Raw genomic sequence first — 15,694 nt, 5'->3', positions numbered from 1 at the left:
TCTAGCTGCCAGATAGGCCTTGGCTGGGACCTGTCACTCCCTGGGTACCACATACAGTTTTTCCTGCAGGGCCAGATGCGCCTGTCCAAGAAGATGCTGGACCCAGAGAAGCCACAACTGGGCATGATTGATCGCTGGTACCACCCAAACTGCTTTGTCATGAACAGGGAGGAGCTGGGTTTCCGGCCAGAGTACAACGCGAGCCAGCTCAAGGGCTTCAGCCTCCTCACTGCAGAGGATAAGGAAGCCTTGAGGAAGCAGCTCCCGGGAGTCAAGAGTGAAGGGTGGGTAGAGTGCCCTGGGGGTTCTCTTGGGTTCAGAGAGGGGCTTAAGGGAGGCTCAAAAACCCTAAAGATTCCGTCCAACTCTTGGGTTTCGTTTTGTTAACTGTTAGAAAGCCAGGGAGATGTAGCCTGAGGGACAACAGCAGCAGAGCTGTGGCAGCAGAGGACATACACAGGAGGGAAGGACTGCAGGGCTCCAAGGGCTCATTCCTGCAGCCCGCTGCTGGGTGACAGCTGCTTCCCGGTTGTCTTTCCCCCATTCCAGTACCTGATCTCCAGGGACAAGCGGGTTTTGCTTTCCCATGGCAGCCCTTCAGACTGTGAAGACCACCCTCTTGCCCCATCCTGAGTGTGCTCCTTGCCTGGGTCATCTACCACATTTCCTCTGAACCCCACATGATCTTCTATCACATCCCCTTGACATTGTCATAGATAGGTTAGCATGCTCCTGTATGTCTGGGTTTCTAAGAATGGTGTTAGGAAAATAGTGACCATTTTTAGATGGGGGGTGGGCAGTGGATAATCAGTTTCCCGACTTAGAGTTCAAAATTTGAGTTTCACTTGGTGTTAGGATATGAAGATCTATCTGATACCTCCTGCTCTTGCCTAGACTTCAGTCTTGGTCTAGAGAATTTCTTTTTTCTAGCCAGGCGTTGTGGCGGGCGCCTGTAGTCCCAGCTACTCGGGAGGCTAAGGCAAGAGAATTGCTTAAGCCCAGGAGTTGGAGGTTGCTGTGAGCTGTGTGAGGCCACGGCACTCTACTGAGGGCCATAAAGTGAGACTCTGTCTCTACCAAAAAAAAAAAAAAGAGAGAATTTCTTTTTTCTTTTTCTTTTTTTTCTTTTTTTTTTTTTGAGACAGAATCTTATTCTATCACCTGGTCTAGAGTACCACAGCCTCTGCCTGGCTCCCATCAACCTCAGACTCCTGGGCTCAAGCAATCTTCCTGACATTCTTCCTGCCTCAACCTCCAGGTAGCTGGGAGACTACAGGCACCTGCCACAACACCCAGCTATTTTCTCTATTTTAGTAGGCTCATCTCAAACTCCTGAGCTCAAGCAGTCCACCCACCTCAGCCTCCCAGAGTGCTAGGATTACAGGCATGATCTACTGTGCCCAGCCAAGAACTCTTTAACAACCATGCCGAGGGCCCTGTCGCAGGGCCTGGTGTGCACCTGCTCCTTAAACAGTGGGGGCCATTATAGAGTAGCTATCATACATTATTTCTCTTTGTAACACCTACATTTGTTGATTACGGCAGCAGGCTCTGGAACGAATGCAAGCAAATTGGAATATTAGGTTTATAAATCAAAAAGTCCTCAGGAGCTGGATACAGTGGCTTATGTCTGTAATCCTAACATTTTGGGAAGGAGGATTGCTTGAGCCCAGGAGTTCAAGATCAACCTGGGCAACATGGTCAGGCCTGTCTCTATAAAAAGTTACCAAAACTCCTGGGAGCACTGAAGCATGTAATAAAGATGTAGGAGTTCATACCATAACAACAGCCAGAGTGTATTGAGCACTTTTGATACGCCAGGCTGTGTGCTAGATGCTGTACTTGAACTGTTTTATTTGACCATCACCACAGTTCTGTGAAGAAGATGGTATTCTTTTCCTTATTTAATGGATGAGGGGAAAAGGCAAGGATTTGAACTCAGGTCTTTGTGACAGCTGAGACTCCTAAACTACTGTAGCTCTCCTGCCCCCAAGTTTTAGGGACAACTCGTTGCTGTGTTTGCAGAACCAGCTGAGTGGACTGATCAGCAGTGGTTTGGCTGCCACTTCTTGTCTGGGCTTTACATGGCAGCACAGCTCTGCAAACAGCCTCTTGGCTTTGGGGGCAGCCTCATGGTTTAGCTAGAGAGACTTAGCCTCTGGCAGTTTGTTTTATAAACCCTGCTCGTCAGCTATGGGCTTATCTTTAGCACAGTCACTGCCAGAATGTTCCAGGCTATCTCATTTGTGCCAGGAAATACATGAGGTTTTTGACATCAGATAGGGCCTGAGCTTTGGAGCCTGCAGTAAGTTGTTCCAGAGCCTTGGAGCAGCCCCAGCCCTCCTCCTTAGCTGGCAGAACTGACATGGATGAAGTCTCTTGCCTTCTCAGTTGCAAATATTGCCTGTGTGCACAATGAACATCTAAAATTTCGGGGGGGGGGGTGACAAATAGGAGCAGGGCCTGTAGAGAGACTTTAAAATGACATTAAGGTGCTAGAACACCCCAAGTCACTGGGTGCCAAATTTTTATTATTTATTTATTTGAGACAGAGTCTCACTTTGTGGCCCACGGCACAGTGCCGTGGCATCACAGCTCACAGCAACCTCTAACTCTTGGGCTTAAGTGATTCTCTTGCCTCAGCCTCCCAAGTAGCTGGGACTACAGCCACTCGCCACAACGCCCAGCTTTGGTTTGTTTTGTTTTGTTTGGTACAGATGGGCTCTCAGTCTGGCTCAGGCTGGTCTCAAACCTCTGAGCTCAGGGCAATCCACTCTCCTCGGCCTCCACAGACGCGAGCCACCATGCCCAGCCAGAGTGCCAGAATTTTAATGGCTCTAGTTCTTTCTTTTATGTCCTTGTGTCTTTTCAGAAAGAGAAAAGGTGATGAAATAGATGGAATGGATGAAGTGGCCAAGAAGAAATCTAAAAAAGAAAAAGACAAGGATAGTAAGCTTGAAAAGGCCCTCAAGGTGAGCTCAGAGCTTTGTGCCTCCTTTCAGCATTCTGTGTTCTCTTCCACACTCTAGAAAGAATTCGGGAGTTGTGTCTTACTTCCCAAGACTTTTAAGAATTCTGAAATTGATATCTATCGTTAAGTAGCATGACTTTTTCCCCAGATTATTTTCTTCCCTCTTCCCAAAGAAACCAATTCTTACTTGGAAGAAAACCCAGTTTAGACTACAGATTTCCAATCTCTGTTCCCACTCAACATTCTGACACTGGGTGGTAGAGAGTCGTGCTTCAGCCACATCATGTATCACTGTACATCCTGCACCCACTTGAAAACATTGGAAACTGAATATTAAATGCAAGGATGCCAGAGATCTAGCATAGACAAGTGACTTGAAGAAAAAGTTTCTCACATTTTTAAAATGAACATCTCATTATAAAAAGGAACAGAAGGCGGGTAGTAGCAGGAGAAAACTACCCATTAAGTCGGTGATCATTGACTGTAACATACATGTAATTAGCATCACTTTGTTGGTTACATTGTGTTGAAGCAAAGTAAAAATTACTAATCAGAAAATGGGAAGTTAGGAGAGAATAGTCTATTCTTGAGAATGTGATTTCCATGAGCCATCTGCTTGAGTCTCTTACATGAGTATGCAGTTTTTGGTGGTGGTATAAAAATTAGAAGCAATTTCTAGGTGGCACCTGTGGCTCAAGGAGTAGGACGCCAGCCCACTGTACCAGGGGTGGCAGGTTCAAGCCCAGCCCCAGACAAAACTGCAAAAAAAAAAAAAAATTAGAAGCAATTTCTTACTTAGCAATTTCCAGTTGCTAAATAAGAATCACAAGTTTGATACCATCATCTGATGGTAAGAAAATCCATTGAATGCCAAATCTGGCTGCGGTAGGACCAGAGTGCCACTTGCACTTGCCACTTAGTGGCTTTGGTGTTCCTTCTCTTCAATTTTCTCAAGAGATTTAAAGAAAGTCAGAAAATTAAAATGGTTCTGCTAGCTCCCCATGCTTGGTTATCACGCAGGTGACATAGTTCTGCTTCCATTTAATCTTCACCACCAGACTTAGTCCTCGTGATCTCGTGTCTCTGTAACTGTGCTGTGTGCTACAGGAAGGAACCAGGGAGGGAATATTACTGAAAGGGCCCTTAAACTTGAAACTGAGAAACAAGTACAAATATGTGTGCCTGGGCGGTGCCTGTGGCTCAGTTGGGTAGGGCACCGGCCCCATATACCAAGGGTGGCAGGTTCAAACCTGGTTCCGGCCAAACTGTTACAAAAAATAGCCAGGCATTGTGGCAAGTGCCTGTAGTCCCAACTACTCAGGAGGCTGAGGCAAGAGAATCGCCTAAGCCCAGGAGCTGGAAGTTGCTGTGAGCTGTGATGCCATGGCACTCTACCGAGAGTGATGAAGTGAAACTCTGTCTCTAAAAAAAAAAAAGTGTGCCTGCACTTTGGCAGTCAGGTTAAAATCCTCTTTTGGTGCTGATAAGCAACCCTTTGTGATATGGTAGAGTTGGCGTTTTCATCTTCATTTTACAGAGGTGTAGGGTCTGAGGCTAAGGTGGTAAATAACTTGCCCACTGTCCTGGAGAAGGAGGAGTCTTACCCCGTTCTCTAAAGTGGGGAGGTTACCACCTTCCTCAGCAAGGTTTATTATTGGGAGAATAAATAAGAGAACGTGTAAAAGTGTCCAACAAAGAGTTGCACACTTAGTATTAAAGACGGAATATTTCATTTTCAGAAAAGCTTAAGTGTAGTCCTGCATGCCACTGAATATAATATACTAGTAAGGAAATCGGTATTTAGGAATCATTCCTACTTCCTCTTAACATTGGTTAAGAACAGTCATCCCCTACCTCCTTTAGTTGCTGATAAACATGAGCCCTGGCCCCAGCCTACTGCTTCTGGGTTGTTAACCTATATCTCTCAGGATCAGTTCCTGGGGCCTTGGTGTCTTGACTGAGCCTTCCCCATTTCCCTAGGTGGTTTCCTCCCGACCTTCCACAGTGTTCTCTGAGAGACCGTGCTCCATGTTTAATTTTGTGTTCACAGGAGCATGGCTAGGTAAAATATCAGCCCACCTTTGGAGGGGCAGCTCAGCTTGTACACAAGTATAATTGGAGGGTCAGCAAGGCCAGGGCTTTTCTTCCAGTTGAATTTCTTTCTTTGGAAAGAGTTGGTCTCTCAGTTGCTGGGTCTTGTCCTTAGGCCCAGAACAACCTGATCTGGAACATCAAGGATGAGCTAAAGAAAGCGTGTTCGACCAATGACCTGAAAGAGCTACTCATCTTCAACAAGCAGCAAGTGCCTTCTGGGGAGTCAGCGGTGAGCTATCTTTGTGTTAAGTGGGACACACATGTAAGGCCAACCCAGTCTTCATGAAGTAACTGTCCCAATGGAGTATGGGAGGTCCTCCGTTTGAACACCTGGTGGTTTTAACTGCGAAAAATCAGAATTCGTAGTTGTGTTGCACGGTGATTGCTGCCATCGTGGTCACCATTACCCTGGGGTAGGCAGGGCAGGCTTTCACAGCCCCCTAAACATGTCCACCAGGTTAATGCTTCCTCTGAAAATTTGGAGAGGGCTTTGGTGGACCATTTATTTGCCCCACATGTTGATGCTGTGTACTTTGGCCTGAGGCTCTCTCTCTACTGCCTTCTGCTTAAGCTCCCCAAGGGCTGCCCGGCCTGAGGGAGTAGAGTGTCCCACGCTAGTATCCCAGCGTCCTACTGTTGTCCACAGCTGGCCCTTCCCTGCCATCATTCTCTGGGGTTGAGCTTGGCACATTATACCTTATGTGATATACTCTGGGCTTGCCTTTATGTTTAAATCACTGAAGGGGAGTGATAGGAATACATCAGTTGGAAATAAGGTCTCTTAAGGTGTAAGAATCCACACTCTGTTTCATACCAGTTACCTGGGCAAGTCTATAAGCTCTTTCATCCCACTTGGTAAATGTCCTTTTCTGTCGTCCCTCCTTTTCTCGCTGATGTATCTCTCTATTGGCTTCAGATTTTGGACCGAGTAGCTGACGGCATAGCATTTGGTGCCCTCCTTCCCTGCAAGGAATGCTCGGGCCAGCTGGTCTTCAAGAGTGATGCTTATTACTGTACTGGAGACATCACTGCCTGGACCAAGTGTATGTTCAAGACACAGACACCCAGCCGGAAAGAATGGGTGACCCCAAAGGTAAGGCATCAGGGAATCTGGTGGCAGGAAAACTGGCCCCTTTTTGGGCTTGTACACACTCTAGGTCCCGAAGATGGCACTGCTGTATTCCTCAAACTTCTTTACATGTAGGCTGTCCTCATACTGACAACACAAAATTATATTTTGATTCTTTATGGTTGCAAACTAAACAGAACTAAAGCATCTCTAAGTATAGAGTGTAGGTTTGTCTGTTTTGTCTAAAATCCTCTTGTTTGCAAAGACCATGAATTATTTTTGTTTCTGTTCATTAAGGGCTTTCTGTGTGTCAGGCACTGTTCTGGGCTTGAGGAAACATATTATGAATAGGTAGTAATTTCTACCTGTATGGTATGAGGATTTTTTTTCAAGGGCATTTCCTTGCCTTAGTGCTAAAGAGACAATTGGATCCGGAGTTCACTTATCTCCCTAATGTTGTGCGTTCTCCCTTTCTTAATGTAACTATATTACATATAGAATTCTCAGTGCACACAACCTCAGTTGAGGAGCCTCCGTTGGAGCTGTGCTGATGGGGTTGCAGCAGGGTATTTGAGGGGCCGGCTGTTGCAAGGACCTCACTTATGCCCTCAGCAGGAACTGGGGCCTGGCAGCCTGGTTGTGGAGGAGCTCTGCCACTCCCTTGACCACCCTTGCCTCTCTGGGTATGGAGCACTTGGAACAGTGGCACATGATAGGTGCCCAGGAACTATTACTTGGGGTGTCCCATTGGCAGCACTCACTCAAAACTAAACTATATTTCCTACTGGCCCTTGGCACATTATTTCTTGCCTCCTCTGTTTACTACATATGTGACTCTCGATCAGGACCAACAGGCTTTCTCAAGGGCAAAAACTCTTCGCACATACATACTAGGTGGATGTTGGGAACAGTCTATAAACTCCTTTTCCCACCGGATTCTCATTGAACATGGGCACAGCTGGGAGAGACAGTTTTTTGATTAGATAAAGACTTAAGAGTATAGAAACTGTGGTTTTTCCTTGAGCTTCACAAATTTGACATTTATTGAGTGACCATTTATAGCAAAATCCATTGTTAAATCACTTGGGATGAAGAATGAACTGTGCTGATGGAAAGATTTGTTGTGAATATTCTTCAGCCGTTTTCCCTTTCACATAGGGAAGGGGATTACCCGGATTTCCTTTTGGGTAATAATCTCTCTCCCAGTATATATAGGTTGGGGGAGCTTTGAGTCATAGCCTTGTGACCCTAGAAAGACCTCTTGACTCTTGAAGGGAACGCTTAAGAATGGGGCTGGGGTTCTGGGTGTGGTGGTTCACACCTGTAATCCCAGCACTCTGGGAAGATGAGGCAGGTGGATTGCCTAAGCTCACAGGTTCAAGACCAGCCTGCACAAGAGTGAGACCCCTTCTCTAAAAAATAGCTGGGCATTGAGCTGGGCATTGTGGCAGGCGCCTATAATCTCAGCTGTTTGGGAGGCTGAAGCAAGAGATCACTTGAGCCCAAGAGTTTGAGGTTGCTGTGAGCTATGACACCCTGACACTCTACCGAGAGTGACTCAGTGAGACTCTGTCTCAAAAAAAAAAAAATGGGGCTGAGATGTTGCAATCAGAGAGTCTAAGGATGGTTCTCTGACTAGATTGTCAACTGATGTAAAAAAGAAAATAAAAAGATTTTTCTCTTAAAGGAACCCTAATGACAGCTCTGTTATAAATTTCTAGTAAAAAGTACTAGAAATAAATACTGTACCGATAGTAACACTGTCTTTCATCCTAGAAGCCTCTCATTTTTCTATTTCATGCCATTCTTTAATTTTAAGAAGAAAAGATATTCTTTAATTTGTATAAGCTAAATTAACTTTTTATCTATGGGGGGATTATTGTAAGGGAAAGTTAATTTCTTAACAAAAACTTACACTTTTTAGGAATTTCAAGAAATCTCTTACCTCAAGAAATTGAAGGTCAAAAAGCAAGACCGTATATTCCCCTCAGAAACCAGCACGCCAGTGGCGGCAGCACCTCCACCCTCCACAGCTTCAGCGCCTGCTTCTATGAACGCCTCTGCTCCTGCAGGTACAGCTCTTGGGGTACTGATCTTAGAGCTAGAGCCATTTGCTGGGACTAGTTTGCCCACGGTTTGCTGGTACATGGGGTTGGTGAAGAGGGTTTCCTTCCGGGGTGTCTTTGCTGATTCTGTTGGTAAGCCCTGCCCTGTAGGCACTGGGCCTCTTCCCTTCCCTTGACACACCCCTCAGTAGCATAAAGGAAGTAAACGTCAGGAAGGGACACATGACTTTCTTATCCTGCAAGGCTAGAAAAGGGCTCCTAAGAAAGTCCTGGTAGGCAGCCTTACCTGGAGTAGCATTTGAGGTCTCTGCACTGCAAGAACATGTTCAAGGTCTCACGAGGCCTCACTTTCCTGCTTCCCTGCACCCACTAGTTTTCCTGAGCCTAGCATGATGCTTGGGTCTCTGTTGTATGCAGAGAAAGTTACTGATCAGCATTAGTGAGAAACACTCCAAGCCAACAAAGACAGTGAGAACCATGTGTGTGTTTTACCCGAAGAGACCTGCTGCTTATTTATTCAGAACACATGATAGTCTAACAGTGAAGGCCCCAGTTTGGTGGGTAGAGGGGATGAGGGTTCTGTCCCTGAACGTGAACCCATTGGTGACCTCCTTCCCATGCCCAGGATGGGACCAGTAGTCACTACATTATGTGTCATCCCAAGTCCACTCTGCTGTTTACGGCCTGGGTCTGAGGCACATACGATGGGCCAGGTAGGGGATGGCGTTCCAGCCCCCTCTTTGAGGGTCCTCTCTGCTTTCCCCTCACCTGTATTTCATAACACAGACCAACGATTTGGTTCTCTGTGGAGTCCTCCCCAGGTTTCAGTTCAAACTATTCATGTCCCTAGTTGTATGCTTTCACAGAAGGGCATGGCGGACTTTTCCCTGCTGCACTTTCTGTTTTAAAAATGTGTCACCATTGCAGCGGTCTTAATGTCAACACACAGAAGACACACCCCTGCTCAGGCCTTTCCCGCCTGGGGCACTGCTGGATGCATGAAATGCCAGACTGTTACTTTCTGCCTGGAGTCAGCTCGTGTGGTCGTGCTGACCAAAGCTCTGCGGGACTGTCATGAACATATCTAATATTTAAATGGGGTTAATTAATAAGAACAGTAGTTTATTTTTAATAGGATCTGGGAGTTCACACAAACTGTTCCTCTTTCCTGTCCCACTCCAGCTCTCTCTCCCCTCAACCCCAGATGCACTCTTCCTATTCTGCCCGTGGAGCAGACCAGGGGTAACCCCTGGCTCACAGCCAGCAAAGCTGGCCTCTTCGTGGAGCAGCATTTCATGGCTTGTCCCCTTTCTCTGTAAAGGAAGATGTTCAGGTGGCGGTTTATCATCCTGTCCTCTGCTTTCTCAATAGCTTTTCCCAAGGACAAGCTAATGAAAGAAGAGCACTGAGGCCGGGACCCTGCAGCCCACTCTGGGTTTTTCTAGGGAGTAGCACCAGAGTAGGCCCTGCTGAATGATTCTGTTCTCCCATTCCAGATAAGCCTTTATCTAACATGAAGATCCTGACTCTTGGGAAGCTGTCCCGGAACAAGGATGAAGTGAAGGCCATGATTGAAAAACTTGGGGGGAGATTGACAGGGACGACCAACAAGGCCTCTCTGTGCATCAGTACGAAAAGTGAGTTTAAATTTATTGTGAAATAGGAAAACTGTCTCTCACAAGTTACATTCACTAACACAGAGGATCTCTGTGTCTGTAGTGTGCACATTCACACGTGTCTAGTGTGCACATTCACACGTGTCTTACTGTCCCAGCTAAACACTATAAGCTGCTGTAGTTTATACTTCATTCCAAAATCCAAAATGCTCCAAAATTTGAAACTTTCTGAGGGCCAACATGACACTCAAAGGATATGCTCATTGGACCATTTCATTTTAGATTTTTGGTTCATGTAGATTTTCGGATTAGTAATGCTCAACCAGTAAGTATGATGCAAATGTTTCAAAATCTTAAAAAAAAAAGTCTAAATTGGGTGGTGCCTGTGGCTCAAAAGAGTAGGGCGCTGGCCCCATATACCGGAGGTGGTAGGTTCAAACCCTGCCCTGGCCAAAAACTGCAAAAAAAAAATCTAAATCTTAAACATTTCTGACCCTAAGCATCTCATATAAGGGATGCTCAAGGTGTATGTGTATTCTCATCACTTTGAACTGATGTGTATATGTAGGTTCACTGCCAAAACAAAAGTTCACAGCTCCAATAGAGTTTGGAAATGTGGGGAAAGATAAACAGATGTCTTTTCAGGTTTATTATATGGATGACCATTGCAGATCTCCAAGACAGCATTTCCCATATGTATTTGATTTGAGCATCTTTTTTCTGTGGGCTGCCTGTTAACATCTCATTCAATAGAGTGGTTTAGAGAAGGCTCCCCTAACTTCTCATACCTTGGAAAAGGGAAAATGCTGCTGATAAAAGGCAATGGTTAGAATACAAAACAACTCTGTGGGCATTGGTGTTGGAGACAAGAGCTGCGGATGATGAGCGTTTAGAAGTACACAGTGAATGTGACTCCATTAATTTGAGATTTAAACTTATGTTTTAAACTTAAGTTTAGCTGGGCACAGTGGCTCACACCTGTAATCCTAGCACTCTGGGAGGCCCAGGCTGGAGAATTGCTTGAGCTCAGGAGTTTGAGACCAGCCTGAGCAAGAACGAGACCCTGTCTCTAGAAATAGCTGGGCATTGTGACAGGTTCCTGTAGTCCCCAGCTACTTGGGAGGATGAAGCAAGAAGATCGCTTGAGCCCAAGAGTTTGAGGTTGCTGTGAACTGACACCATGGCGCTCTTCCAGGGCAAGAAAGTGGGACTCTGACTCAAAAAACAATTAAAACTTACATTTAGTTTTTTTCCCCCTCTCTTCTGATTTGAGCAGAAGAAATAGAAAAGATGAATAAGAAAATGGAGGAAGTAAAAGAAGCCAACATTTGTGTTGTGTCTGAGGATTTCCTCCAAGATGTTTCCGCCTCCACCAAGAGCCTTCCAGAGTTGTTCTCAGCATACATTTTGTCTCCCTGGGGGGCAGAGGTGAAGGCAGAGCCTGTTGAAGTAGCAGTCCCAAAAGGGAAGTCAGGGTCTGCGCTCTCTAAGAAAAGCAAGGGCCCCGTCAAGGAGGAAGGTAAGGGCCCCACGCTGCTGCTGACGAGATATGTCTTGGAGATCCTTGAAGTCTTTGCCAGTTCTGTCTGCGTGGAGCTTCTCCCTTTGTGTCCCTGCAGTGAGTGATCTGCTGCCCAGACCAATTTCCTCACTTGTTTTCTGTGGGTACAGAATGACAGGACTTCGGGGTGGTGGGAGGTAATGCATAGATGCTATTTTAGCAGGTGACACGGTGGAAACTACTCACTTGCCTTCCACCTTCCCCTTTTTGTGCTTAATTGCATGTTGACATTTTTCTATCTCTTTTCAAGGTATCAACAAATCTGAAAAGAAAATGAAATTAACGCTTAAAGGAGGGGCAGCTGTCGATCCTGATTCTGGTAAGCGAACAGGAATATGAGCAGAAAACATGAATGCCCATAGCGAGCTGGGGGAGCGGGGGAGGTAGGCAGTACCTTTGACCTGAGGACTCCATCTTAGGCTCTCCTAGTCCTGAGAATACATGTCTTTTGTGGGGAACCTCTTAAAGGTGAAGTTAACATAGCCAAGCAGGTGTGACCCCTAAGCCTATAGACCCCTTCTCCTGGAGAGTACCCATCTCTGGGGAAGAGGAAACTGGAGGAGTTTTACCTCTGGGACAGGTCTGGAGCACTCTGCACACGTCCTGGAAAAAGGCGGGAAGGTCTTCAGCGCCACTCTTGGCCTGGTAGATATTGTTAAAGGAACCAACTCCTATTACAAGCTTCAGCTTCTGGAGGATGACAAGGAGAACAGGTGAGTTTTGGGGACCTCGAGTGTCACATAGAGATGCAGGCCTATCCTGCAGCTCTTAGTGCTGTGCTGTCAGCCTCATGAAACTGAAGTTAATCTCAGAGTGGGGATGAAATCTAATCACAAAGAATAAAACTGTATCATAAAGTCTTGGTTAAAGGAAAAGAAACCGCTTACCACCAGTAGTGTTGCTATCCTTGCGACCACTCACCCCAGGATGTAGTTTCCCATATTTTCCCAACTGGTTTTTCTTTTAGGCACTCAAACCTAGATTTTCTGATTTTTACATGTGTTTCAAAATTTTAGAAGCAAATTAAGTTTGACAAGCACTGAACTTACTCTTTAACAGTTATTTCAGGCTCCCTAGTTACTGAAAAGCTTGGGTTTGTTTTATTTTATTTTTTAATGCGGTACATACAAGCAAGGGCAGAGTTTGGATTTGGGGTACATTTCTAGGCAGAGTGGTCCTCATCTAGTATGTTCCGTACCCCTTGCTAGAGCCAACCCAGATCAGGATCTGTGTTCCAGTAGAAAGGCATGTGAAAGGAACTCAACTAAATTCTAATAATTGATGGTAGACATAGGTATTTTTCTGATGGCTTAAGACGTGCTAGGTTTTTAGAGTGAAAAGGTAGTATGGTCTTTCAGGGTCAGAAAACCTTTTCAGGGCAGCGCCTATGGCTCAAAGGAGTAGGGTGGCAGCCCCGTATACGTGAGGTGGTGGGTTCAAATCCAGCCCTGGCCAAAAACTGCAAAAAAAAAAGAAAAAAAAGAAAGAAAGAAAACCTTTTCAGCACAGGTTAGGGTGTTGCTTCCCGAACATTTTCACGAGAAAAGGCCAGAGGAGAATGAATTTACACACCCCTCAGCAAGACCCCAAATTTTCTTTGACGTCTATGGTTTCATCTTAAAAAAGCCTTCTATGTCAGTTTATGGCATATCTGTGATATGAAAATTAGGTTTTGCATTACTTCTGCTGAGAAAAACGAACTCAGTTAAACCTAATGAAGCAGCATAGCATATGTGATGTGTACTCGGTTGAAATAGAAATTAAGAATGATAACCGGGCGGCGCCTGTGGCTCAGTGAGTAGGGCGCCAGCCCCATATGCCGAGGGTGGCGGGTTCAAACCCAGCCCCGGCCAAACTGCAACCAAAAAAAAAAAATAGCCGGGCATTGTGGCGGGCGCCTGTAGTCCCAGCTGCTTGGGAGGCTGAGGCAAGAGAATCGCGTAAGCCCAGGAGTTAGAGGTTGCTGTGAGCCGTGTGACGCCACGGCACTCTACCTGAGGGCGGTACAGTGAGACTCTGTCTCTACAAAAAAAAAAAAAAAAAAGAATGATAACCTACACCTCCAGAGTTGAAGAACTCTTGCTAACCCCCTCATTTGTTTCATCTTGGCCTCTGATGTGAGTCGAAAGTTCTTTATTTTTAGTGTATATCTTTGCATTATTTCTCTCTGAACATGTGACTTCTGAATAACACTTGGAGCATTACTTTGCTATATTTGGGGAGAAGAATAACATTGGGGTTTTTCATTTTGTTTCTTTCTTGAGATAGGGTCTTGCTCTGTCACCCAGGCTAGAGTGCAGTGGCATCATTACAGCTCACTGCAACCTCCCACTCCTGGGCACAAGTGATGGTCCTGCCTCAGCCTCCTGAGTAGCTAGGGCTACAGACATGCACCACGAAACCCAGCTAATTTTTCTATTTTTTGTAATGATGGGGGTATCACTTTTGCTTAGGCTGGTTCTCTTGCTTTTGGTCTACCAGAGTGCTAGGATTACCAGTGTGAACTGCTTTGCCCAGCCCAGAGGGTTTTTTGTTGTTGTTGTTGTTGCTGTTTTTTATGTAAAGGCCTACTAACTCCAAGATTCACTCCTCAAGCTGCCAGATTTGAGCTTAATCTGTTCATTGGCAATTTTGTCCACTTGCCAATATGATTTGGAAAGACTTTTTTTTTTTTTTTTTTTTGAGACAGAGCCTCAAGCTGTCGCCCTGGGTAACTCCTGGGCTCAAGCAATTCTCCTGCCTCCGCCTCCCAAGTAGCTGGGACTACAGGTGCCCACCACAAGGCCCGGCTATTTTTTGGTTGCAGCCGTCATTGTTTGGCGGGCCTGGGCTGGATTGGAACTTGCCAGCTCAGGTGTATGTGGCTGGGGCCTTAGCCTCCCAATTAACTGGGACTCCAGGCACCCGCCACAACACCCGGCTATTTTTAGAGACAGGGTCTTGTTGTGTCCAAGTCGCGGGATCCCCCACATAAATCACCCGGAGACCAAGTCCAATGCAAAAGCAAGAGGTTGTTTATTTACAAGCTCGAGCCTGGGCTTCCTGGTCCTGGTGCAGCAGGAGAGCAGAAAATCCCCCATCTCAAAAAGGAGGGAGGTTTTTAAGGGTACAGAAAGGAAAAAAAAGGGAGGCCGTGTGAGGTGAGCCCCTGGGGCAAGCTGATAGGGTGTCTAGGGGACTGAGCAGTACTTGTCCTTGGCTGTCTGGGAGAGTGTTGCTATCACTCGGAGCAGACGTGCAAGGGCACGGATCATGGGGCAAGGACAGGGGACTGGGAGGAAGCAGGTTGCCTAATGCCTTTGGTATACAGCTGCAAAATGAAGGCTGAGAGACAAGATGAAGTTAATTTTAACAAAATGGAGTTAACTTGGTCCTTACAGTCTCACTCTGGCTCAGGCTAGTCTTGAACCTGTGAGCTCAGGCAGTCCACCCACCTTGGCCTCCCAGAGTGCTAGGATTACAGGCATGAGCCACCATGCCCGGCCCTAATGTAAAGTTCTTATAACCTTTAGTTAAATGAAATATAAAGTAAAGGTCCTGATTGTAGTAGCAATTTCTTTTGTGTTAATCAACGTCTTTTCAGGATGTTTAAAATTCTTCCCCACCCAGTGGAATGGCAGGGAAGGGAAACTCCTCCTGAAATGTGACCAGCTGACTCACATTGTTATATCTGACACCCTCTGTTCCAACACCCCTTGTAGGTATTGGATATTTCGGTCGTGGGGCCGTGTGGGTACAGTGATTGGTAGCAACAAACTGGAGCAAATGCCGTCCAAAGAGGATGCCATTGAGCACTTCATGAAATTATATGAAGAAAAAACTGGGAACGCCTGGCACTCCAAAAATTTCACCAAGTATCCCAAAAAGTTCTACCCTCTGGAGATTGACTACGGCCAGGTAATCATGTCATGCCCTTACACCATCTACTTCTAGTGAAAGGAAGAAACACCTTATTCTTTAAAATTTACATTGTGAATCAGATGGTATCATTATGAATATTACCAAGTGTTCAAAGAATACAGTCCTTCACAAATTCTTGCCAAAATATAGAAGAAAATACTTCACAACTTATTACATGAGGCCAGTACAACTTTTTTTTTTTTCTGAGACAGTCTGTGTTGCCCTCGGTAGAATGCTATGACATCATAGCTCACAGTGACCTCAAACTCGTGGGCTCAAGTGATTCTCTTGTCTTAGCCTCCTAAGTAGCTGGGACTATAGGAGCCCGCCACAGTGCCTGGCTATTTTTAGAGATGGGGTCTCACTCTTGCTCAGGCTGGTCTCAAATTCTTGAGCTGAAGCAGTCTGCCCATCTCG

The 15,694-nt window shown here is 45.9% G+C and overlaps 1 protein-coding gene across 1 annotated transcript in view; it reads left to right on the top strand.

Moving 5' to 3' along the window:
• Window positions 1–15,694, top strand: part of PARP1 (poly(ADP-ribose) polymerase 1) — a 50,805-nt gene that overhangs the window by 14,303 nt on the left and 20,808 nt on the right. Inside the window, exons 4-13 of the mRNA XM_053604961.1 lie at window positions 70–284; window positions 2,873–2,972; window positions 5,178–5,294; window positions 5,982–6,158; window positions 8,059–8,206; window positions 9,697–9,837; window positions 11,093–11,335; window positions 11,628–11,696; window positions 11,958–12,090; window positions 15,079–15,274. Coding sequence (XP_053460936.1) covers window positions 70–284; window positions 2,873–2,972; window positions 5,178–5,294; window positions 5,982–6,158; window positions 8,059–8,206; window positions 9,697–9,837; window positions 11,093–11,335; window positions 11,628–11,696; window positions 11,958–12,090; window positions 15,079–15,274 — 1,539 coding nt within the window. The remainder of the gene's footprint in view (window positions 1–69; window positions 285–2,872; window positions 2,973–5,177; window positions 5,295–5,981; window positions 6,159–8,058; window positions 8,207–9,696; window positions 9,838–11,092; window positions 11,336–11,627; window positions 11,697–11,957; window positions 12,091–15,078; window positions 15,275–15,694) is intronic.

Source organism: Nycticebus coucang, chromosome 10 (genome assembly GCF_027406575.1).
Source record: "Nycticebus coucang isolate mNycCou1 chromosome 10, mNycCou1.pri, whole genome shotgun sequence".
Lineage (NCBI taxonomy): Eukaryota > Metazoa > Chordata > Mammalia > Primates > Lorisidae > Nycticebus > Nycticebus coucang.
This window is presented reverse-complemented; position numbering and strand designations above follow the sequence as displayed.